Raw genomic sequence first — 26,846 nt, 5'->3', positions numbered from 1 at the left:
ATGCCTTGTCCCTTACTTAATAAGAGGGCTCGGATTTCCAACTCATCTGTTTCTCCGGGGGCTCCTGGAGTTCTTTGGCCTCCAGCTGCACAACCTCACGCCTGCCTCCATATTGCATATCGCGGGCTTTGTAGCCCTTTGCGAGCTGTTTTTGGGCTACGAGGCTCATTTCGCGCTGTGGAAAAGGCTATTCTGCCTTGTGCCCCGTTCTCAGAAGGGGTCAATATATCAAGTGGGCGGAGCCGAAGTGTGGCGCATCGCCGGGACCGGATATCTATCCGGAACCCCAAAGAAGGCGTCCGAGGACTGGCCTTCGGAATGGTTTTATATAGAGGATGTCCCGCTGCCGGATCCTGTCCGGATCGGCCTCCCTGAGTTCGACAGTGCTCCCCTAAAGAAGCGCCTAAGCTGGCGTCCACGGAGCCCTCAAAGGGAAAGTGACAAGGACGTTCTTTACCTGATGGGCCGGATAAGATTGTTAGCCCATTCCGGACTGACCATGATCGGGGTCATGGCCGCATGCATCATGCGAGGGGTGCAGCCGCTCCAGTATAGAGGCCACCTCATGTGGGACTTCAACAGGGAAGACGACGCCACCCGCCATGGCCGTAAGGGGCCGGATTTGGCTGCCGCTCTAATAAAGACCTTGTCCGCTTTGTACAAGGGAGAAGAGGAGGAATTTCTCTATGTCAACCCACAGGGTGGATTTTCTATGTATAATCCCCCAAGTTGGGTAAGTGGACACTTTTACTTGCCCATCCGTTTTGTATTCCCATCGTTAAATATTCAGTCTAACGACTTCAACGCAGGAACTGCGCCAGGCTGTTAAAGAAATAAACAGCCCCCTCCACAACCCGAGGATCTGGGACGGTCCCTCAACCCGGCCTCTCAAGAGGATCCGGACTTATCTGTGGAGCTGATTGATGGGGTGTTTCATCAATTGAGCAAGGACAACGCCTTGGTGGCCATCATGGCCGATTACCCAGGGCTACACCCAGCCTCACAGGTATCTGAGACTGAAGTCCCAGCACTTTGAAAAGGGATCTATCCTTGAGTATTTTCAATTGTCATATGACAACCGTGTTTTGCAGGGGAGGTCCTTGAGACGGGAGGCCGAGCCTGTGGCGACTAGCCAACGAGGGGCGGCAAGGCCCCGCGGGCTGAAAAGAAGTGCGGTCCGGACTGAGACGCCGGCGCAAAGGTATAGCGCGCCATCTTATTCCCAGGTGTTATTCCTTCAAGGCATACTAACGCTCGTGCTCTCTTCAGGACGAAGAGACCTCGCCGGACTATATCCGGAGAGGTTGTCAATCACGCCTCCACCAGCCAGGCTCCAAAGCCTGGTCCGGAAGCGAAGGCGAACACGAGGCGCGCACCGGACGCTCCTCCGATAGAGGATGCGGACAGGCTGTCTGCCACCAATTCCGAGGTGGAGAGTGCCATGAACCACAGGCGTCGCCGGACAGTTCTTCGCGACGCTTGTTTCTCCCAAGAGGCATTGGATGCCTTCAATTCGGGAGATGCGTACCTCCGTGCCGCTCAAAATGGTCTAGCCAGAGCCACGGAGCAATATGTAAAAGACATACGGGTAAGAAAATTTTGGTAATTATATATATACCAGTAGCCCCCGAGACTTGAAACAGTTAGAATAACTGATTTAAGGATCATTTGTTATGCAGGTTCTTACAGAAAAGAATACCCTACTGTCCCAGGAGCTGGAAGAGTGCAAAGCCCAACTTGAGGCCGCACTAGCCGTGGCAGGGGAGCCCAATGAGACCCCCTCTGGTAATATACGCTTCGAAAGATAAGCATTTTGCGAAGTGTGGCATGGGTGCAAATCTGACAAATGAAATTGCAGATGGTGCCGGATTAAATTCGGAAGAGCAACAACTCCAACGCCAGCTGAAGGCTGGTGAGAGCGTGCTGACAAAGGTGAGGCGGGAGAAGAACGATCTCCAAGATGCCAACACCAAGTTGGGCGTTGAACTGAAGGATGTTCGTGCCCAGCTGTTGGACTCCGTGAAGGAGAATCAGCAGCTTCGATGCGGCATATATAGTAAGTGCTTAAACTAACTTTGAAAAAAGAGTTCGGCGAGGAAGTCAACTAACAGAGTAATGTCTGTAGGTATGCTAACAGGTCGTCCTGCAGAGGAAATGCCCGGTTCTACGGGTGACCTTGTTCCCGAGCTCTCACAACTGCACGAGCGAGTTCGGCAGGTGATGAAAAGCGTCGCCCAGGCCTTGTGGCCATCTGTCTCCATGCCCGAAGGCCTTGGAGAGCTTGTAGAGAAGCTGAAGGGAGCGCGGCGGCGCTTACGATTGTGGAAGATGTCGGCCTGCCGTCAAGGTGCCAGGGAGGCCTGGGCCATGGTGAAGACGCGGTACACGAAGGCTGACCCAAACCACATGGCTGAGGTCGGACCCGCGGGGCCCGATGGGAAGGAGATCCCTGTGAGCTTAGTATACGGCCAAGTAGAATTGGCCGCAAAGTATTCCCAACAGGACTGTAAACTAGACAGCCTGTTAGATGGTATTGAAGAGGAATACAATCAGTCAGATTGACTATGGTAATTATAATTGACATGTGTAATGCCTTCTAGCCGGATTGTAGATCGTTTGTCATGGACGACCTTTTCGCTTCAACCTCAGGACCTGATGGTCCGGAGTGTGTCCGAATACCCTCGCGGTTATATAAGAACCGGGGTATGCATGGAGACCAGGCGTAGGGGTCATTAGTGCTTGAACAGACAAGTGCCCAACTAGTTATGTTATATTACATGGTTAGTAAGAAACATCTTCCAGGGAGAATAGTTCCGTTAGGGGTTCCTTTCCCTGGGAGGCATGCCCTAAAGTGCATGTCCATTCTACGAAAAGAGACGCAGGAAAAACATCTGGGGGCGTATAGATAAATAAGAAAAAAGATCATCTTTAGTTCACCGACCGAATATTCCCTTAAGAACGCTAGCTTTCGGCTTCACCCAGTCTGAGGTACACATCCGGCTGACCCGGCAGTAACAATCGCAGAGGTGCTCCCTTTACCACCTAGCCGAACAATCGGGAACGTAGGGGTAAGCACAGGAGCCATGCAACCTAGCTTGGCCAAAACTTAAGTCATATCGATGCATATAATGGTGAATAAAAGGTACATGCGGAAGTGTGACACATGTGTTGGGCATGAAGCCAACAGAAGCCCCCAGGTTTAATGAGCGCGGATAGCACGTCACTTTATGAGTCTTTAAAGGCTATAAGAGAGAGAGGGGAGAAGGAGAGAAATGTAAGACAGAAAGTATATAAAAAATGGACAGAGGAAGGAGATGAACACAGAGTCCGGCGCTAGGCATAGAATCTTCGGAGACGGGCTGCGTTCCATGGGTTCGGCTCGAGTCGGTTATCCGATGCATCTCGCAGACGGTACGCTCCACCAGTCAGGACTTGGTCAATTATGAAGGGACCTTCCCACTTGGGCTTAAGTTTGTCCTTTTTCTTGTCCGGCGGGCGTAGAACTAATTCGCCAACGTTGTAATTTTTGGCCCGTACTTCTCTGCTTTGGTATCTTCGAGCCTGCTGTTGATAGAATGCGGAACGGGCTTTTGCCACATCACGCTCCTCCTCCAAGGCGTCCAAACTGTCCTGCCGATCGAGCTCGGCTTCTCTTTCTTCGTACATGCACACTCGAGGTGAGTCATGGATTATGTCGCAGGGCAAAACTGCCTTTGCGCCGTACACCATGAAGAATGGTGTGTATCCGGTGGTGCGATTCGGCGTGGTCCGTAGCCCCCAGAGTGCGGAGTCGAGCTCCTCTACCCAGTGCGTATTAGATTCCTTAAGGGACCGCACTAATCTGGGTTTGATGCCGCTCATGATAAGACCATTTGCACGTTCGACCTGGCCGTTAGTTTGTGGGTGATAGACGAAAGCATAATCGAGCTTGATGCCCATGTTTTTGCACCAGAGTTTTACCTCGTCGGCCATAAAGTTCGTGCCGTTATCAGTGATGATGCTGTGGGGGACGCCGTAACGGTGTAAAACCCCGGATATAAAGTCTATCACCGGTCCAGATTCGGCCGTCTTAACAGGCTTGGCTTCTATCCATTTGGTGAACTTATCCACCATGACCAGTAAGTATTTTTTCTTGTAGGTTCTGCCTTTAAGGGGTCCAACCATGTCAAGCCCCCAGACCGCGAAGGGCCAAGTGATGGGGATAGTTTGGAGGGCGGTGGGTGGCATATGGCTTTGGTTTGCAAAAAGCTGGCAACCGACGCATCGTTGGACTAAGTCCTGGGCGTCTGCCCGGGCCGTCGGCCAATAAAAGCCTGTACGGAAGGCCTTGCTTACAAGGGACCGAGCTGCAGCGTGATGACCACCGAGTCCGACATGAATTTCAGCCAGGAGGTTCCGCCCTTCCTCTTCGGAGATGCACCTTTGAAGGACTCCGGTAGCGCTTTTCTTATAAAGCTCTCCCTCATGGACTTTATAGGCTTTAGATCGCCGCACTATGCAGCGTGCCTCATTTTGGTCCTCGGGGAGTTCCTGCCTAGTAAGGTAGGCGAGGAATGGTTCTGTCCACGGGGCGATGACTGCCATTATTACGTGGGCTGAAGGTGTTATTTCATTGGCAGAGCCTCCAATTATGTCAGAGTGTTCGGTGTCGGGCAGTGCGGTTGGGTCCTTTTCTCCCAAGTGGGAGATAAAGCGGCTTAGAGCCGCCACGCATCCGGTTAATTTTTGTATTTGTTTGAGGTCCTTCGGGATATCCAATTGTGACAGAGCTCGGATCTTGGCTGGATTTGCTTCAATTCCTCTACCGGATACAATGAAGCCCAAGAGCTTTCCGGCTGCAACGCCGAAGACGCATTTTTCCGGGTTGAGCTTGATGTCGTATGTTCGGGGTTATCGAATGTTAGCCTCAAGTCGTCTACTAGAGATTCGACATGTCTTGTTTTAACGACCACATCATCTATGGGCCGTATGGTGTGATGAATGCCGTTGCGGCTTGGTCTGACTCTGCCATCTTTATTTGATGGTAGCCGGAGTATGCATCGAGGAAACACAACGAATCGTGTCCTGCGGTAGCGTCGATAATTTGATTGATGCGGGGGGGAGGGAAGGGATCCTTTGGGCAAGCCTTGTTAAGGTCTTTAAAATCAACGCACAGGCACCAGGATTTTTCCTTCTTTGGTACCATCACCAGGTTTGCTAGCCAGTCCGGGTGTTTTATATCTTTGATGAATCCGGCCTCCAATAGCTTGGCTAGTTCCTCTCCCATGGCCTGTCTCTTAGGTTCGGAAAAATGCCGAAGAGCCTGTTTGACTGGCTTGAATCCTTTTAGGATATTTAAGCTGTGTTCGGCCAGCCTGCGTTGGATTCCTGGCATGTCTGAAGGGTGCCAAGCGAAAATGTCCCATTTCTCTCGTAGGAACTCTCCCAGTGCGGCGTCTACATCAGGGTTTAATTGTGCCCCGATGGAAGCTGTTTTATTGGGGTCCGTTGGATGGACCTGGAATTTGACTATTTCGTCCGCCGGTTTAAAGGAGGTGGACTTGGATCTTTTGTCGAGTATCACATCGTCCCTATTCACCATGGAGCGCAGCGCAGTCAGTTCCTCAGCCGCTAGGGCTTCAGATAGCGCCTCGAGGGCCAGTGTGGCTGTCTTGTTTTCGGCGTGGAGTGCTATGTCCGGATCACTAGCGAGAGTGATGATTCCGTTAGGCCTGGGCATCTTGAGCTTCATGTACCCGTAATGGGGTATTTCTTGGAAGATTGTAAACGCTTCCCGCCCTAGCAGAGCGTGATATCCGCTACTGGATGGGGCCGCTTGGAATGTGACCTCTTCGGACCTGTAATTGTCCGGCGTGTCGAACACCACATCTAGTGTGATTTTTCCTGTACAGCGCGCTTCCCGACTGGGGATTATTCCTCTAAAGGTTGTGCTGCTTCGCTCAATGCGGTTCTAGTCTATTTCCATTTTTTGAAGGGTTTCCTCATAAATGAGGTTCAATCCGCTGCCGCCATCCATGAGTACCTTGGTAAGACGAAAGTCGTCCACTATTGGACTGAGGACCAATGCGGCTAGTGCTCGGGCTGTTCGGAATTTAGGTTCATCACTGGCGTTAAAAGTAATAGCCATGTCACTCCATGGGTTTATCGTTGCTACTTGATAGACTTCGGCAAGGCTGTAGAGTGTTCTTTTTCGCATATTATTTGATGCGAAAGTCTCGAAGACTGTTAATACCGTACTGGTGTCTCTGGGGTGGCTTTCTGTGGCTTCTGGAATTAGAAGATCTTCGCCAATTTTTGCCACCTGCCGGAGTATCCAACATGCTCTAAGGCTATGAGTTGGTGTGGCGCCCTCTACACTGTGAATTTTACAGGGTCCATTAAGCCATCCTTCCAGGACGTTTCCGTGCCCTGTAGAGGGCTTTTGCTTTTTGGTATTGAACCCGGGTGTCTGGCGATGATGCACCCTTTTATTTCGGACTGGGTTTGTATTCAAGTCCGGATTGTCCCAAAATTTTATTTCGGTTTTCTGGGCACTTTCCATCGCACAGTACTTTCGTACTATGGACGCCAAGTCAGCGAAGCATGTAATATCACGGTGACTTATGGCGTTGAGGATTCCCTTGTCCGTGCAATTATTGCAGAAGAATGAAATTGCGTCTTCCTCGCAGCAGTCCTTTATCCTGTTCATAACTAGGAGGAATCTGGCCTAGTAATGATGTACTGTTTCTTCGGGCTCTTGCCTAATTTGGGATAGATCGCTTATGTACGGGTGGGTGGGTGGAATCAAATCCGAAACCTCACCCAATCTGAGACCCAGGGGCCAAGGAGTTTTCGAACTCGAAAGTTTGGATTCTTGGATGCTGTCCAATGAATCTAGCATGTCGCCTGACTTTAAGTTCAGGTCTTGAGTGATGTCCTCCCCTCCGCGGGTATCCGGCTTGGAGGGGTCGGGAATCCGGACATAGCTAGTCCTTAAGATAGATGAAGGGTCGCCGCACTGTCCCTCTACCACGGCAACGTGATGGGTGACCTGGGGAGAGTTAATCTCTCTCAGATCGGGTTTAGGCCCAATCTGGTCGTAATCCGTAGCGACTCCCAGGGCGGCGAAGCGATCCAAGAGCTCGTTTAGGGAAGAGATCTCCATTGGATCTAGATGCTCGGCGAATTCCGAGCTGACGTGAAGATTGCTTTCGAGGACCCGAGAGGTCATCGTCGGCGCAGCAGCCGAACAGGCAGTCATAAGGAAACCACCTAGCCTGAGAGTCTGGCCGACAGCCAAAGCTCCCTTAGCAACGGTGCCGTCTTTAAAGACGGGATGAGGCATCCTTCCTGATGGCGACGGCACAGAGGAACTCTCAATGAAAGCACCAATGTCGGTGTCAAAATCGGTGGATCTCGGGTAGGGGGTCCCGAACTATGCGTCTAGGCGGATGGTAACAGGAGGCAGGGGACACAATGTTTTACACAGGTTCGGGCCCTCTTGATGGAGGTAAAACCCTACATCCTGCTTGATTAATATTGATGATATGGGTAGTACAAAAGTAGATCTACCACGAGATCAAGGAGGCTAAACCCTAGAAGCTAGCCTATGGTATGATTGTTGTTCCTACGGACTAAAACCCTCCGGTTTATATAGACACCGGAGAGGGCTAGGGTTACACAGAGTCGGTTACAATGGTAAGAAATCTACATATCCGTATCGCCAAGCTTGCCTTCCACGCCAAGGAAAGTCCCTTTCGGACACGGGACGAAGTCTTCAATCTTGTATCTTCGTAGTCCAGGAGTCCGGCCGAAGGTATAGTCCGGCTATCCGGACACCCCCTAATCCAGGACTCCCTCAATCACGAAGATCAACTTGTGTGTCATGGGGTGCCCCCTTGCCCCCGTATATAAAGGAGGGAGAGGGGGAGGTGCGGCCGGCCCTAGGGGTGCACCTGAGGAGTCCTACTCCCACCGGGAGTAGGACTCCCCCCTCTTGCCTTGTTGGAAAAGGAAGGGAGAAGGGAGAAAGAGGAAAGGGGGCGCCCCCCCCCTTCCTTGTCCTATTCAGACTAGGGGGTAGGGGCGCGTGGCCTGCCCTGGTCGGCCCTCCTCTTCTCCCTTATGGCCCATGTAGGCCCAATAACCCCCGGGGGGGTTCCGGTAACCCCCCGGTACTCTGGTAAAATCCCGATTTCACCCGGAACGTTTCCGATATCCAAATATAGGCTTCCAATATATCAATCTTTATGTCTTGACCATTTCGAGACTCCTCGTCATGCCTGTGATCACATCCGGGACTCCGAACAACCTTCGGTACATCAAAACAAAAAAAACCTAATTACGATCGTCACCGAACTTTAAGCGTGCGGACCCTACGGGTTCGAGAACTATGTAGACATGACCGAGACACGTCTCCGGTCAATAACCAATAGCGGAACCTGGATGCTCATATTGGCTCCTACATATTCTACGAAGGTCTTTATCGGTCAGACCGCATAACAACATACGTTGTTCCCTTTGTCATCGGTATGTTACTTGCCCGAGATTCGATCATCGGTATCTTAATACCTAGTTCAATCTCGTTACTGGCAAGTCTCTTTACTCGTTCCATAATACATCATCCCGCAACTAACTTATTAGTTGCAATGCTTGCAAGGCTTGAGTGATGTGCATTATCGAGAGGGCCCAGAGATACCTCTCCGACAATCGGAGTGACAAATCCTAATCTCGAAATACGCCAACCCAACAAGTACCTTCGAAGACACCTGTAGAGCACCTTTATAATCACCCAGTTACGTTGTGACGTTTGGTAGCACACAAAGTGTTCCTCCGGTAAACGGGGGTTGCATAATCTCATAGTCATAGGAACATGTATAAGTCATGAATAAAGCAATATCAACAAACTAAACGATCAAGTGCTATGCTAACGGAATGGGTCAAGTCAATCACATCATTCTCCTAATGATGTGATCCCGTTAATCAAGTGACATCTCATGTCTATGGTTAGGAAACATAACCACCTTTGATCAATGAGCTAGTCAAGTAGAGGCATACTAGTGACACTCTGTTTGTCTATGTATTCACACATGTATTATGTTTCCGGTTAATACAATTCTAGTATGAATAATAAACATTTATCATGATATAAGGAAATAAATAATAACTTTATTATTGCCTCTAGGGCATATATGTTTTGGCACTCAACTTGCGGATTCCCGCGGTGACATTGGGGTAATCTATGCATAGGGGTTGATGCACGTTCTTGTCCTTGTTTGTCCGGTAGAAATCTTGGTGCACTCTTGTAGTTCTTTGTGTGGATTGAGTATTATGAATATGAATATGCTTTGGTGTTATTCTAGTACGAACTCTAGGATAACTCGAACAGAAAAAATAGCTTTGCGTTATTTTAGTACGAACTCTTGAATAGATCGAACGGAAAGAATAGCTTTGTGGTGGTTTAGTACCCTACAAACAATTCCTATCTTTTGTTCTCCGCTAATAGGAACTCGGGAGTGATTCTTCGTTACACTTTGAGGGATAATCATATGATCCAACTATGTTAGTATTGTTGAGAGATTGCACTAGCGAAAGTACGGACCCTAGGCCTTGTTTTTAAGCATTGCAATACCGTTTTTGTGCCCGTTTACTATTCTCTACCTTGCTGTTTTATTTATTCAGATTATCAAAATATATTTCTACCATCCATATTACACTTTTATCACCATCTCTTTGCCGAACTAGTGCACCTATACAATTTGCCATTGTATTGGGTGTGTTGGGGACACAAGATATTTCTTGTATTTGGTTGCAGGGTCGTCTGAGAGAGACCATATTCATCCTACACCTCTCACGGATTGATAAACCTTAGGTCATCCACTTGAGGGAAAATTGCTACTGTCTTACAAAACTGTGCGCTTGGAGGCCCTACACGTGTCTACAAGAATAAAGTTGCGTAGTAGACATCAACACCTAATTATTTTCACTTCCCTTGTGGCTGACCCATTATTTTCTTAAGAATTCTAGCTTTCGACTTCACCCGTCTGAGGTACGTACGTGGATGACCCGGTTGTAGGAATCGCAAGGGCACTCCCTTTACCCCCTAGCCGAACAATCGAGAACATAGGGGGTAACCACAGGAGCCAGGCAACCCATCTTGGATAAAATTTTAAGTCAAATTGGTGCATATAATGGCTTGAAATGGTACAAGCAGGGTGCAAACACGACAAAGACGAATATGTGCACGAAAAGTATATTGATTGGCTTCTTGAAAGGAGCCCCCAGGTAGATCTGGGTAGTACATTTGAAGATGTATACTAAAAGAGTCTAACGCAGTTCGGTTTACCCGAACATAGCCTGGAAGGTGCTAACTCTTAAAAATGTAAAAGAAAAAAATATAGTCAAAGAAAAGGATAGTTAAAGTGATGACACTGGACTAGCCGTAGAAGCGCCGAAGCCGAGCTGTGTTCCATGGGTTTGGTCCGAGGCGATTATCTATTGGATTCTGAAGCTGATATGCTCCTCCTGCTAGTACTTCATCGATTATGAACGGACCCTCCCATTTGGGCGAGAGCTTGTTCTTTTGCTTCTCAAGGAGACGGAGGACGATTTCGCCTACGTTGTATGTTTTTGCCCAAACTTCCTTGCTTTGGTAGCGTTGAGCCTGCTGTTGATAGAATGTAGAGCGAGCCCGAGCTATGTCACGCTCTCCTTCCAGGGCGTCCAGGTCATCCTGCCAATCCAACTCAGCTTCCTTTTCTTCGTACATGTGCACTCTGGGCGCGTCATGGATGAGGTCGCATGGGAGTACTGCCTCGGTGCCGTACACCATGAAAAAAGGTGTGTATCATGTTGACCAGTTCAGGGTGGTGCACATTCCCCATAATACGGAGTCGAGCTCCTCTGCCAATTGGCAAGAAGATTCCTTCAGGGAACAGACCAGCCAGGGCTTTATGCCGCTCATGATTAGTCCATTGGCCCATTCGACCTGTCCATTGGTCCGTGGGTGATACACCGAAGCATAGTCGAGCTTCATGCCCATGTTAGCACACCCGTCTTTGACTTCCTGGCTGTAAAATTGGATCCATTGTCCGTGATTATGCTGTGAGGAACACCATAATGGTGTACCACACCGGATATAAAGTCGATAACTGGTCCAGACTATGCTGAGGTTATTGGTTTTGCCTCGATCCATTTAGTGAATTTGTCAACCATAACCAGGCTTCCTACACCCATATTTTACGACAACCTATGAACCGACTAACTCAACAGCTGGCCTTAGAGAAATTGTCCTAACTTATCAAATAAGTCCTAATAAATGGCCATGATGAAATACTCTTCCTTTCTCTGCAGCACTCGCTTGAAGGACTCGAAAGCAAGTGGTCCGACCATGTCGAGCCCCCAGACCGCAAAAGGCCAGGTGATCGGTATTGCCCGGAGGGGCGTGAGGGCATATGGCTTTGATTTGCAAAAGTAGGCATCCAATGCAGTGTTCGACTAGGGTATGTTGATACGTCTCCAACGTATCTATAATTTTTTATTGTTCCATGCTATTATATTATCTGTTTTGAATGTTTTATAAGCATTAATATGCTATTTTATATTATTTTTGGGACTAACTTATTAACCCAGAGCCCAGTGCCAGTTTCTGCTTTTTCCTTGTTTTTGAGTTTTACAGAAAAGGAAGATCAAACAGAGTCCAAACGGAGTAAAACTTTCACGGTGATTTTTCTTGGACCAGAAGACACACGTAGGACTTGGAGATGAAGTCGGAGGAGTCCCGAGGAGGCCACAAGCCTCAGGGGCGCGCCCTGAGGGCTTGTGGGCCCCTCGGAGCTCCTCCAACCCTAATTCTTGGCCTATAAATTCCCAAATATTTCCAAACGACCAGAAGCGTCCACCAAAATACTTTTCTGCCGTCGTAACCTTCTGTTCCCATGAGATCCCATCTTGGGGCCTTTTTCGGCATCCCGTCGAAGGGGGATTTGGTCATGGAGGGCGTCTACATCAACTCTATTGCCCTTCTGGTGAAGCGTGAGTAGTTTACCATAGACCTATGGGTCCATAGCTACTGCTAGATGGCTTCTCTCTCTTTGATCCTCAATACCATGTTCTCCTCGATGTTCTTGGAGATCTATCCGTGTAATATTCTTTTGCGGTATGTTTGTCGATATCCAATGAATTGTGGATTTATGATCAGTTTATCTATGAATATAATTTGAATCTTCTCTGAATTCTTATATGCATGATTTGATATCTTTGTATTTCTCTTTGAATTATCGGTTTGGTTTGGCCAACTAGATTGGTTCTTCTTGCAATGGGAGAGGTGCTTAGTTTTGGGTTCAATCTTGCGGTGATCTCACCCAGTGACAAAGTAGGGGTAGCGAGACACGTATTGTATTGTTGCCATCAAGGGTAAAAAGATGGGGTTTTTCATCATATTGCTTGAGTTTATCCCTCTACATCATGTCATCTTACTTAAGGCATTACTCTGTTCTTATGAACTTAATACTCTAGATGCATGCTGGATCGCGGTCGATGTGTGGAGTAATAGTAGTAGATGGAGGCAGGAGTCGGTCTACTTAACACAGACGTGATGCCTATATTCATAATCATTGCCTTTGATATCATCATAGCTTTGCGCTTTTCTATCAATTGCTCGACAGTAATTTGTTCACCCATAATATTATTTTCCTTCAAGAGAGAAGCCTCTAGTGAAACCTATGGCCCCTGGGTCTATTTTCCACCATATATTTTCAAATCTATAAACCAAAAAACCCAAAAATACCTCGTTGCAATTTATTTGTTTTTACTTTGTTTTACGATTATTAATCTTTTATATCTATCTCTATCAGATCTCACCTTTGCAAGTGATCGTGAAGGGATTGATGAGATGTCCATTTTGCATCATGTTTTCCTACTGTTATTTATGATGTTTTCATGCATAATAATGCTTTATGGAGTAATTCTAATGCCTTTTCTCTCATAATATGCAAGGTTCACACAAGGAGGGATAATACCGGCAGTTGGAATTTTGGACCTGAAAAAGCTAAGTCAGAGTTACATATTCTGCACATCTCCAAATTAGTTGAAACTTCATGGAGATTTTTTAGGGAATATTTAAGAATTATTGGATCAAATAACTACCAGAGGGGGCCCACCAGGTGGGCACAACCCACCTGGGCGCGCCAGGGCCCCCAGGCGCGCCCTCGTGGGTTGTGCCCTCCTCGGCCCACCTCTGGTGCCCCTCTTCTGGTATATAAGTCATTTTGACCTAGAAAAAAATAAGAAGAGGACTTTCGGGATGAAGCGCTACCGTCTCAAGGCGGAACTTGGGCAGGAGCACTTTTGCCCTCCGGCAGAGCGATTCCGCCGGGGGAACTTCCCTCCCAGAGGGGGAAATCATCGTCATCATCATCACCAACAACTCTCCCATCATGGGGAGGGCAATCTCCATCAACATCTTCAACAGCACCATCTCCTCTTAACCCTAGTTCATCTCTTCTGTTCAATCTTTGTACCGGAACCTTAGATTGGTGCTTGTGGGTGACTAGTAGTGTTGATTACATCTTGTAGTTGATTACTATATGGTTTATTTGGTGGAAGATTATATGTTCAGATCCATTATGATGTTTAATACCCCTCTGATCATGAGCATGATTATCATTTGTGAGTATTTACTTTTGTTCTTGAGGTCATGGGAGAAATCTTGTTGCAAGTAATCATGTGACCTTGATATGTGTTTGACATTTTGATGGTATGTATGTTGTGATTTCCTTAGTGGTGTCATGTGAACGTCGACTACATGGCACTTCACCTTATTAGGGCCTAAGGGAATGCATTGTGGAGTAGTTATTGGATGATGGGTTGCGAGAGTGATAGAAGCTTAAACCCTAGTTTATGTGCTACTTTGTAAGGGACTGATTTGGATCCAAAAGTTTAATGCTATAGTTAGATTTTATCTTAATACTTTTCTCGTAGTTGAGAATTCTTGTGAGGGTAGGAGGTTTGTTCAAGTGAGAACAACACCTAAGCACCGGTCCACCCACATATCAAATTATCAAAGTAGCGAACACAAATCAAACCAACATGATGAAAGTGACTAGATGATATTATCGTGTACCCTCAAGAACACTTTGCTTATCATAATTAAGAGACCGTTTTGGCATGTCCTTTGCCACAAAAGGATTGGGCTACTTTGCTCGTTACAAATTATCTTGCTATCAAACTACTCATTACTTACAATTTCAGTGCTTGCAGAGAATACCTTGCTGAAAACCACTTGTCATTTCCTTCTGCTCCTCATTAGGTTCGACACTCTTACTTATCGAAAGGACTACGATTGATCCCCTATACTTGTGGGTCATCAAGGCTCTTTTCTGGCGCCGTTGCCGGGGAGTGAAGCGCTCTTGGTAAGTGGAAATCGGTAAGGAAATTTATTACTACATGCTGAAATTTATTGTCACTTGTTACTATGGAGATCAATCCTTTGACGGGTTTGTTCGGGGTGTCTTCACCCTGACTGGAACCATAATTAGTTGCCCCTCAACCTACTGCACATACTTAAAATATTAGTTATGAAATTCCTTCGGGTATGATAGAACAACTGCTAGCTAATCCTTATGCATGAGATGAAACCGAACATCCTGATATGCACTTGATATATGTGGATGAAACTTGTGGATTATTTAAGCTTGCAGGTTTACCCAGAGATGAAGCTAAGAAGAAGGTTTTCCCTTTATCTTTGAAGGGAAAAGCATTGGCATGGTATAGGCTATGCGATGATATTGGATCTTGGAATTGGAATCGATTAAAATTGGAATTTCACCAAAAATTATATGCATCTAGTTCATCATGATCGAAATTATATATATAATTTTTGTCCTCGTGAAGGAGAAAGTATCGCTCTAGCTTGGGGGAGGCTTAAGTCAACGTTATATTCATGCCCCAATCATGAGATGTCAAGAGAAATTATCATTCAGATTTTTATGCTTGGCTTTCTCGTGATGATCAATCCATGCTTGATACTTCTTGTACTGGTTCTTTTATGAAGAAAACTATTGAATTCAGGTGGGATGTTTTAGAGATAATTAAACACAACTCTGAAGATTGGGAACTCGACGAAGATAAAGAGTCAGGTATTAAGCTTGAGTTTGATTGTGTTAAATATTTTATGAATACCGATGCTTTTCAAAAGTTTAGCACTAAATATGGACTTGACTCTGAGATAGTAGCTTCTTTTTGTGAATCATTTGCTACTCATGTTGATCTCCCTAAGGAAAAGGGGTTTAAATATCACCCACCTATCAAAGAAGAAATTAAAGAACTGGTCATAGCAAATGATGATAATATTATTTATAATGTTGATCCAGTACCTACTGCTTACATTGAAAACCCACCTTTCCCTGTTAGGATAAAGGAACATGCTAAGGTTTCAACCATGGTCAATAAAAGTAATATTAGAGCACCTAAACCTGCTGAACAAATCAAAGTGGAACCTAGTGTTGCTATGGTTAAAGATCTCTTGGTAGAAAATATTGATGGGCATACTTCTGTGACGAAGCTGCTAGAATTGCTAAACTAGATGAAAAAGAGAAACATAGACCTGTTGTTGGCATGCGTGTTGTCTCAGTCAAAATAGGAGATCACTGTTATCATGGTTTATGTGACTTAGGTGCTAGCGTGAGTGTTATTCCTTTTACCTTATATCAAGAAATTATGAATGATATAGCACCTGTTGAAATAGAAGACATAAATGTTACTATTAAACTTGTTAACAGAGACACCATCACACCACTTGGGATTTTTAGAGATGTTGAAGTCTTGTGTTGGAAAATAAAATACCCTACTGAATTTCTAGTTCTTGGTTCCCCACAAGATGAATTTTGTCCCATTATATTTGGTCGACCTTTCTTGAACACCGTTAATGCTAAAATAGGTTGTGAGAAACAAATCGTCGGTGTTAGAGTCTCATGAGTTTAATTTTTCTAAGTTTAGTAGAAAACATCATAAGAAAGAATTACCTAGTAAGGATGAAATAATTGGTCTTACTTCTATTATCGTGCCCCTACTGATCCACTAGAACATTATTTGCTAGACCATGAAAATGATGTGCATATGCATGAAATAAATGAGATAGATAGAATTTTCTTTGAACAATGACCTCTACTTAAACACAATTTGCCTATTGAAACTCTAGGAGGTCCACCTCCACCTAAAGATGATCCCGTGTTTGAATTAAAACAATTGCCAGACACTTTGAAATATGCTTATCTTGATGAGAAAAAGATATATCATATTATTAGTGCTAACCTTTCAGAACACGAAGAAGAAATATTATTGAAAATTCTGATGAAGCACCGAGCTGCTATTGGATATACTCTTGATGATCTTAAGGGCATTAGTCCCACTCTCTATCAGCACAAGATTAATATGCAACCTGATGCTAAACCCGTCGTTGATCATCAACGAGTTTAAATCCTAAGATGAAAGAAGTGGTAAGGACTAAAATACTAAAGCTTCTGGAAGCAGGTATAATCTATCCTATAACTTTTTTAGTAGATGGATAAGCCATGTTCATTGTGTCCCTAAGAAGGGAGGTATTATTGTTGTTCCTAATGATAAAAAGGAACTCATTCCACAAAGAATTGTTACTGGCTATAGAATGGCAATTGATTTTAGAAAATTAAATAAAGCAACTAGAAAAGATCATTACCCTTTGTCTTTTATTGATCAAATGCTAGAAAGATTATCTAAGCACACACTTCTATTTTCTCGATGGATACTCTGGTTTTTATCAAATACCCGTTTCACAACTTGATCAAGAGAAAACCACCTTTACTTGTCCTTTAGGAACTTATGCATATAGATGTATGCCTTTTGGTTTATGCAATGCACCTGCTACCTTTCAAAGATGTATGACTGCTATATTCTCTATTTTTTGTGAAAAGATTGTTGAGGTTTTCATGGATGATCTTTCCATTTACGGAACTTCTTTTGATGATTGCTTAAGCAACCTTGATTGAGTTTTGCAGAGATGTGAGGAGACCAATCTTGTCTTGAATTGGGAGAAGTGCCACTTTATGGTTAATGAAGGTATTGTCTTGGGGCATAAAATTTCTGAACGAGGTATTGAAGTGGACAAAGCTAAAGTTGATGCAATTGCGAAAATGCCATGTCCCAGGGATATTAAATGTATTCATAGTTTTCTCGGTCATGCTAGTTTCTATAGGAGATTTATTAAAGACTTCTCTATAATTTCTAGGCCTCTTACAAATCTTTTACAAAAGGATGTTCCATTTGTTTTTGATGATGATTGTGTAGAAGCCTCTGAAACACTTAAGAAAATCTTAATTTCTGCACCTATTGTTCAACCACCTGATTGGAACTTGCCTTTTGAAATTATGTGTGATGTTAGTGATTATGTTGTTGGTGTTGTTTTAGGACAAATAGTTGGTAAGAAATTAAATGTTATTCATTATGCTAGTAAGACTCTAGACAGTGCCCAAAGAAATTATGCTACTACTGAAAACGAGTTTTTAGCAATTGTGTTTGCTTGTGATAAATTCAAATCTTACATTGTTGATTCTAAAGTTATTGTTCACACTGATTATGCTGCTATTAAATATCTTATGGAAAAGAAAGATGCTAAACCTAGACTCATTAGGTGGGTTCTCCTGTTACAAGAATTTGATTTACATATCACTGATAGAAAAGGAGTTGAGAACCCTGTGGATAATAACTTGTCTAGGTTAGAAAATATTCTTGATGACCCACAACCTATTAATGATAGTTTTCCTGATGAGAAATTAGCTGCAATAAATGTTTCTCATAACACTCCTTGATATGATGACTATGCTAATTATATTGTTGCTAAATATATACCACGTAGCTTCACTTACCAACAAAAGAAAAAAATCTTTTATTATTTAAGACATTACTTTTGGGATGACCCACATCTTTATAAAGGAGTAGATGGTATTATTAGAAGTTGTGTACCTGAGCATGAACAGGGACAAATCCTATGGAAATGTCACTCCGAAGCTTATGAAGGGCATCATGTGGGAGACAGAACTGCTCACAAGGTATTGCAATCTAGTTTTTATTGGCCTACTCTCTTTAAGGATGCCCGTAAGTTTGTTTTATCTTGTGATGAATGTCAAAGAATTGGTAATATTGGTAAGCGTCGGGAAATGCCTATGAATTATTCTCTTGCCATTGAACCATTTGATGTTTGGGGTTTTGATTATATTGGACCTTTTCCTTCCTCTAATGGGTACACACATATTTTGGTTGCTATTGATTATGTTACTAAGTGGGTAGAAGCTATTCCAACTAGTAGTGCTGATCACAACACCTATATTAAAATGCTTAAGGAAGTTATTTTCCCAAGGTATGGAGTCCCTAGATATTTAATGACTAGTAGTGCTGATCTCAAGTTAGTAGCTTGATCGTATTGTTCGTAGAGAGCTTAAACCATTGCATTCTTGCATCATCTTTCTTGGTTCTTGTTTGGTTTTCTCTGTGTGAGTTTTTTGAGCTTATGCATGGTCATCTTCATGACAAGCTCGAGTTCATCAAAAATGGAGTTCATATGCATCTTCTATGATGTTATCGATGTTGGAGTTTTTGTCGGTTCTTCATTCATAGAGGTTTCACATCTCTATATCATTGGCATTACTCATCGTCATCAATCCAACAAGCTTGAGTTTGCTCAATTCGGAGCTCATTTGCAGAAGTTATGGCAGTTCTGTTTTTCCTGCTTCCATCTCTTTGCTTGGGCTATTTTGAGGCTCACTAGAGGTAGTGCCACCCTGGTAGCAGTAGTACTGCTTGCGCGGTACTTTCGCGGTTCAAGTGCCGTGGGCATGACCACTTGTTTTTTGGCCTCTGGACTCGCTTTCGCTTCGACAGCAGTAGGGCGGCAGTTGGGCACGGTAGTACCGTTTCGGACGGTAGTACCGCACCTGCCCTGCGGTAGTACGGCTTGTCACGGTACTTCCTTGTTCGACTCTCGTCACTCTTCCGCTTGTATTTTAGCCTCTGGCGGAAGTAGAGCGGCAGTAGTGGGCGGTTGTGTGCGGGCTGAGGGCCTAACGGTTGGATTTGTGGGTGCCTATAAAAGGGGGTCTTCTTCCCCATTGAACTTAATCACTTTAGGTTGTGTTCTTCCCCCATTGTTGACCTTCTTTGAGCTTGCTATCTCTCAATCCCTCCAATGATTCTTGCTAGTTCTTGAGGGAAAAGAGAGAGGAGATCTAGATCTACGTTTCCACCAACCACTTTCTCCTCTATGTGAGGGGAACCCCTTGGATCTAGATCTTGGAGTTCTTTGTGTTCTCTTCTTCGTTCTTTCTCTCATTTTCCTCCATAGTATTAGTTATTATGACAGGATTTGGGAGAGAAGGACTTGGGCACTCAGTGTGCCCTTGCCATTGCATTTGGTGCATCGGTTTGAGTTCTTCACGATAATACGTGGAAGTGAAGGTGAGAAGCTTATTACTCTTGGGTGTTTGAGCACCCTTGAGCTTGTTCCTCTTGGGTGCTTTGGTTCCCTAGACGGTTGGTGTTGCGAAGCTCAATCATTGTGGTGGAAAGATCTCGGACAAGCGGTGGGGTCTCCAATTAAGTTGTGGAGATTGCCCGAAGCAATTTGTACGGATTTTGGTGACCGCCCCAAGGGTTGCCAAAGTGTACGGGTTCGGTGACCGCCCTCAAGGGTCCCTCAGTGGAATCACGACATCTTGCATTGTGCGAGGGCGTGAGGAGATTACGATGGCCCTAGTGGCTTCTTGGAGAGCATTGTGCCTCCACACTGCTCCAAAAGGAGATTAGCATCCGCAAGAGTGTGAACTTCGGGATACCTCATCGTCTCTGCATGCCTCCGTTATCACTTACCCGAACTCTTTACTTATGCACTTTACTTTGTGATAGTCATAGTGTTTCATGGTATATATCTTGTTATTACTTAGTTATCTATCTTACTAAGCATAAGTTGTTGCTGCACATAGGTGAGCCTAATCGTTTTAGGTTTTGTGCTTGACAAATTAAACGTTAATTTTGTAACATATTTGTTCAAGTCTAAACTGTAATTATTTTAAAGTGCCTATTCACCCTCCTCTAGACAACATCCACGATCTTTCAGGATGTACGTGGCAATTTTTATCCAGAATTTTTTGACATTTTCAAATGTTTTTTACCCATGGCAGGAGCATATGCTCCCATGTGTCAAAGTGAATTTTCGGCAATTGGTTTCATTTTCTTACAGATTCTCCACATTACAATATCATCGGGTTCAATAATCATTGGCCCATAAATTTATGGTTGATATGAGAAAAGAATGGATTGGGCAGGGTATATATCTGGTGGTTGCACTTGCTGTCCTTGCATATTGTAACTTCCCGTGGGGGCAACGACAACGGTACGGAGGCACGCGCTGGCGGTGGGGACAACAACAATGACGGTACGCGCTGATAACGCGGTGAGTGCTGGCGGCAATGCTGTGATATTTAATGGTGGTTTGGTAACATGGTGTGTATAAGCTTATAAGGTACCTCCTCCGTTTCTAAATATAAGTCTTTTTTAGAGATTTCACTATGGACTATATACAAATGTATATAGACGTAATTTAGGTGTAGATTCACTCATTTTGCTCTGTATGTAGTCTTCTATTGGAATTTCTAAAAAGACTTATATTTAGGAACGGAGAGAGTAGGTTGCATCTCTCTCTATATATATATAGAGTGAATTGGGGTGAACTGAGGGTGTGATAGTGACTCCATATAGTGAAATCTCTACACAAATTTGTGAGTGTCGCTTGGCTCCGAAAAAGTTGTTCATGTATAGCCTGACGTCGAGCATACCATATAGCCCAAAGGGTAACCAACATCCGGGTGAACTGAGAGTGTCATAGTGACTCCATCGATGACAAGATCCATTGTTTAGTGTTAGGTTCTCTCGTTTGATGCACGACGTGCACTAGTTCTGCATCAGCCAAAGCCCAAACACGGCGAGAGATTGTGCAATCCATGAGTGAGTGCCTCTCAATCCTCCGCACCGCAGCAGTTGCCGCAAGTGGCCATGTTGCAATGATGGAGAAGATCTGCTGATAAGCTATGTATTTTTTTTAACTGATAAGCTATCTATTTAGTTTTTTTAGGGGTTAGCTATCTATTTAGTTAGGCTTCAACTTTTTTAAGAACTAGTTAGGCTTCAACGGGGCTGCATCTTGGACGATTTCCACCGAAGTGCTAGCCCACAATTTGAAATGAGTCATTTTTTCTGTTCCTTCTCTCACGCTGTTTGTCTCCTCGTCCAAAACAAATCAGCCGACTATTGTGGGACGAATGAATTGGCAGGTATTTAGAGCCCACATTACGGCTACCCGGGGCGGCCACCCATACCTGCCCCTATGGTGGCGCCGCCCTGGTATTATTAGTGTCAAAAAATACAATTTCATCAACTTATTTTAGTGCCACATACTTGTTTAAATTTTGTTTCCAGCAACCTTCTGCGAACTTGGTTGCTTATTTTGTACAATGTGGTCTGGCTAGTGTAAAATATGCTTTTTTGTGTACCGGAAATAAAAGAAAGTATAGTGGCACCTTGTCCATCTGAACATACATCTATACAATTGGCAACAATTTATAGGGCCTATAGCGGTGCGACAACAAAACTACAGAAGCAATCAATTCTCCCCAAGCTAGTTAAACAACATAACCGTCAAACTGTTTGAATTTATTTGAGTAGTCAAGCTTGTTTTGCTTTATGTCCAAGTTCATAGTTTGTTAAATACATAGACATATTGTGATTTTCTACTAAATTACTGTGCAGGATAATATGTTAACATTGATAGGTCGACGTAGAGAATTAATAGTATTTGATCATATATATTTTGAGTTCAGTCTAAAAGTGAGGGGTGATCCTGATGAAGATTTTAGCAAATGTGTGATCGTGGACCATGCCTCCGGCTATAAACCAAACACTACAACCAACGAAAAACATTGGAGCGGGGTGGCTATTTATAGCCACTACCTTTCTAGATGGAACAAGTAAAGCCCACTCGTCGATCCAAAAGATCTCTCTCTCTCTCTCTCTCAGTCTTTCAAAGGATTCGGCTAAGCATCACAACACATAAAAAGTCTTCAATATCTATACCCCTCTTAATAGTGTGGTGGTCCTATGACTCAAATAAAAGAAAGAAGAACTATGAAAAAAATATTACGTCTTTGCTTCGTCTTCAATCTACTCAACTACAATCATTCTTCTTCGGACACATCGAACGAAAATTACTTTGCGCCAGCAATATTTTAAAGGGGTCAACTTCCACACATAATCTTCTCCGTATGTTTTCTTCTTGAAGCATATCTCTCTCTTCTCTGCAACGCAGATGTTTCTCGTTAAAGTTCTTCGAACCTCATGAAAGAATATAACACTCTTCTCGGTACGCTGGGGAACATTTTGCAAACTAGTGAACATTTTTTAAATCAGTGAACATTTTTAAAACTCATGAATCTTTTTTGAAATTCAGTTTTTTATCCCAAACATTTTTAAAGAGTAAAAAAAGAAAAAACTAAAATGATAAACAAAAAAGAAAACAGGGAGCCCCACCAAGCAGTGGGCCCGCCCAAAGAGGGCATGCGATTGCTCGCTATCTGCCAACTCACCCGGGGGGAAGGACCTGCCGGCCGGGTGCTCCTTATTGGGCTGGCCCATGAGAGGGCCCTTGTATTTTTAGGTCGTTTTCTCTTCTTTTTTTATTCCCATTTCAGTTTTTGTTCTTTAAAATAATTCGGGATTTCGACCAATATCCAAATTTAAAAAATTATAAAAAAATCGTGGATTTTTTTTTCATTTTTTGAAGAAAAATCACGTATTGAAAAATGTTCACAAAAATAGAAGATGGTTATGAATTTCAATAAAACTTGATCGATTCAAAAAATGTTAAATGATTCACGTTTAATCATTTCAAAAAAATGTTCATGAGTTTTAAAAACTGTTCATCAATGCAAAATGTTCACTAATTCAAAAACTGTTCATCATTTCCAAAATGTTCGGCGATTCAAAAAATGTTCATATATTCAAAAATTGTTTGCTGATTGAAAAACTGCTCGCCAATTCAAAAAATACTCGCTGATTCAAAAAAAATCACATGTTTCAAAAAAAGTTCACAATTTCCAAAAAGCAGTGTTCAAAAAAAATGTTAGTGATTTCAAAAAATGTTTGCAAATTTGAAATATGTTCATGGTTTCATAAAATGTGTTCACAATTATAAAAATGATCACGACCTAAAAAAAGTTTATAAATTTGGAAAAGATGTTTGCAAAAATGGAAAATGGAAAATGAAAATAAATAAAAGACAAACTTAGAAAAAAGAAAAGGAGAAACAAAAATGAAAAAAATTAAAACATAAAAAGAAAAAGCGAAAATCCAGAAATATAAAAGAAACAAGAATCAGAAGAAAAGACAAAGAAAAAAGGGAAACTCTTTCCTTCACCCGACGGATCGCACGCAAGCCATCCGCTGCCTCCTCTATGTGACACGTGTACATGTATCCTTCGCACCTGTCTTTCCGCAACATCATGTGTGTTGCAAAACTGTCTTCCGCGACAACACCTATGTTGCGAAAAAATGAAGACAAAAAAGCGAAAAAATGAAGACGAAAAAATAACAAATATTTCTGCAACATTGTCTATGTTGCGATTTGGTTTTCGCCGCAACAATACCCATGTTGCAAAAACAGTGATGAAAAAAAATCTGCAACATCAACTATGTCGGAAAAAAATTCTGCAACATAACCTTTGTTGCAAAGTATTTCTGCAACAATGCCCTTGTTGCAATAATGAGAACAGTGTTAGATGCTGGATACCTGTCCAAATAACAGTTGCCGAGGCAGAAAAATCCGCCGGCCAACGCGTAGCGTGGCCAAAGAAAAAAAAAGAAAAAAATCCGGTTCAGTGAAGGTCCTAGACAGCGGCCTACAGGCCAAATAGGAACGGCCCTGCCGCCTGGCCTACCTTAGAATATGTTTTTTTTTTAAGGGAAGCCTACCTTAGAATGGTGAACGCTGACCCGAAAACTCTCTATTGGGCCTAGATATGGGCCGAAACCGGCGTCGAGACTCGAGAGCAGTTCGCCCGTTAGCACGGAACTATCGACCGCAGCGCAGAAGCAAAAGCCCCAATCCCCTCCGCCTCCGCCGCCGTTCTTCTCCGTCCGCCTGCGCTCCAGCCGTGCCCTTCTCGTCGCCACCCACCGGCCTCGAGCTCCCCAGCCACCGGCAACCGGAGGCGGCGCCATGTCTCAGAACAACCCCTCCCAGCTCCTCCCCTCAGGTGCGCAGGACAACATCGCTTTTTCTCGCAAAGCTTCTTTCGATTCCCCTAGCTGGCTAGCTCCGTCGCCTAATCTGCTGGGTTCGAGCTCCTGACTCACGGCTTTTGCCTCTTTTCTGTGCGCGTGTCTCCACGCGCGCGCGCGTGCTTGTGCGAACTGGTGCGACGGGCAGAGCTGATCGACCGGTGCATCGGATCTAAGATTTGGGTGATCATGAAGGGAGACAAGGAGCTCGTCGGCACCCTCTGCGGGTTCGACGTCTACGTCAACATGGTCCTCGAGGACGTCACTGAATAGTAAGTGCAGCCCACCCAAACCCTAAACCCTAGTTTCTTTAGATCGATGCGCATCAGGTTTTACCTGGAATCTTGGGTGAAGTCTGTCTTATTTTGAGTGAGTTATCAGCATATGTTAATTATGCTGATGAGCTCACCTAGTTATGACTTGAATTTTGTACTTACACATATGTTGTAACAGCGTCACATATCTGACCGTAGCGAAAATATGTTAACAATTCGCACCAGATTAGCATGACCGCAGGAGTTCACGCCAATTAACGAACTGAGCATCTTCTATCAGTCTATCTGATGGGTCCTGGGCTCGTTGGACTTTGTGTGTTTCGTCTTGTCTTATACGGAGTAGATTAGAAACTCTCACTATCAGTGATACTTGATGCGTACAACACAAGGTTGCTGTAGTAGATATAAAACGAGCATTCGTGCAGCTGGTGCATATGTATCTCACATTGACACTTGCTTGACTTCCAAAGATCACAACACAGCTATCTGTTTTCTGATTTAACATTGTGTATCATGATTGCTGATAGAATGAAAATGGATATAGACAAGTGTACTAGAAGGCTGGGAGGGAGTTGTCTACTTAGAATGGAAACTGATATTCCTTTTCAGAGATGCTGGAAGTACTTTTCCACGGGTGTTGTGCTAATTCTACCGTTCATGTCATACTAGTCCACGGATAATGCAGTGAATTTTTAACTTCCATTGATTTCACATTAGTTCATCAAAGATGCTGAGATGGTGGTGCATAATGTCATGTATTGCAAATTCGTGTTGCAGCTGCAGAAGTAAATAAAATAGCATGACTGTTAGTATTTTATGAAGCTCAGAAGGAAATCGTATATAGACCCAGTTTCGTGTGCACCTGATGGCCAGGCAAACATTGAATGCTTGACGCATAATTGAGTATGTTTAGCGAAATGCTGGATATTGATGGATCTTCCCTTTGCTTAGGCGACGCCGAGTAGTTGCAAAAAAATTCTAGGTAGTCAATCTGGAAGCTCATTACTTCAAAATGATGTTTACGAGTAGTCCTTTGTTGGCTTCATACATACTTTTTGTCTGATCTTTTTTTGAGGACTTGCTTCTGAAATTCTAGTCTAATATCCTTGGTTCAATTTTCCTTTGCATGTTTTGCAGTGAGTATACTGCCGAGGGCCGGCGCATTACGAAACTTGATCAGATCCTCCTCAATGGCAACAACATAGCCATCGTAAGAATTTACATTCGAACACCAACAGCAGTATCTGACTGTGCTAAACGATCAGGCTGATAACATTTTTGTTTTTTCCCTGACAGTTAGTTCCTGGTGGTTCACCGCCAGATGCTGCATGAGCTAGCAAGCACTTCTGGAGGATATCTGTTTGAGGTGAAACTAGACGCGGTGAAGTCTGGACCTTGTATTGCGAAAGCGCTAGATGTTTCTTGGTCAAATGTGCTTTCCTCTGTATGATGGAACCTACTGGGCTGAAAGATGCACCTGCGATTGCTGCACTTGTATGACTTAGCATTCGGCAATGCTAATTGTGACATGTCTCTAGTTGCTGTTTATGTTTATCATTCTGCAATGTTCCTCCAGACGATTGCAATTGTGGGGTTACTGAAATTATAGGTAGGTGATTTTGTCGTAGTGAGCATGGGGGCTGGCTTCTAAAATAAGCTGGGGAGGAAGCCTTTTGGTTCATATTTTTTTTCTAAACTCAAGAACAAACACTAATTTTTTTTCCCACTAAACGAACACATCAATACAAAACAGTGAACAAACACATTATTTTTCTTTTTTCTTTTACATTTGTATGGACATACTTCCTCTGCTCACAAATACAAGATGTTTTGGATATTTCAATATGGACTACATACAGTCTGAAATGGGTGAACAAACACACTAAAACGTGTTTATGTACATCTGATTCACAATAAAGTTGGAACATCTTATATTTTGTGAACTGAGGGAGTATTTGTAAAATCAGTTGATAATCAGTTAATTCTCTACCTTTGAAACAATATTTCATTTAATAATGCATTTACAAACGGTGTTTTATATTTATAAGAGTAATTTTGTAAATCAACTGACTACTATAATTCACAGTCGACTGAGACATGCTTTCCTTATTTTTCTAATGAGCCTGCAGTTTAAAGCTACAAAAATGATTGTTCAACTTTGGTGCTGTAACCTAATGAAGTTGGGAAATTATACACTTGAGTGACCAAGTAGTTCTGTACTCCATTGCATGCCTA

General features: G+C 43.7%; 1 protein-coding gene across 1 annotated transcript; it reads left to right on the top strand.

Annotated features, from left to right (window-relative positions):
* Positions 1-24,093: 24,093 nt before the first annotated feature.
* On the top strand, positions 24,094-26,148 carry LOC125516242 (sm-like protein LSM5). The gene is made up of 4 exons (XM_048681724.1): positions 24,094-24,311; positions 24,485-24,608; positions 25,749-25,821; positions 25,908-26,148. Exons 1-4 carry the CDS (start codon positions 24,275-24,277, stop codon positions 25,941-25,943), a joined length of 270 nt encoding a protein of 89 aa, XP_048537681.1. The 5' UTR covers positions 24,094-24,274; the 3' UTR covers positions 25,944-26,148.
* The last annotated feature ends 698 nt before the right edge of the window (positions 26,149-26,846 follow it).

Source organism: Triticum urartu, chromosome 1 (assembly GCF_003073215.2).
Source record: "Triticum urartu cultivar G1812 chromosome 1, Tu2.1, whole genome shotgun sequence".
NCBI classification, from domain to species: domain Eukaryota; kingdom Viridiplantae; phylum Streptophyta; class Magnoliopsida; order Poales; family Poaceae; genus Triticum; species Triticum urartu.
Note: the sequence above shows the minus strand (reverse complement) of the source record. Positions and strands in the feature narration are given on the sequence as shown.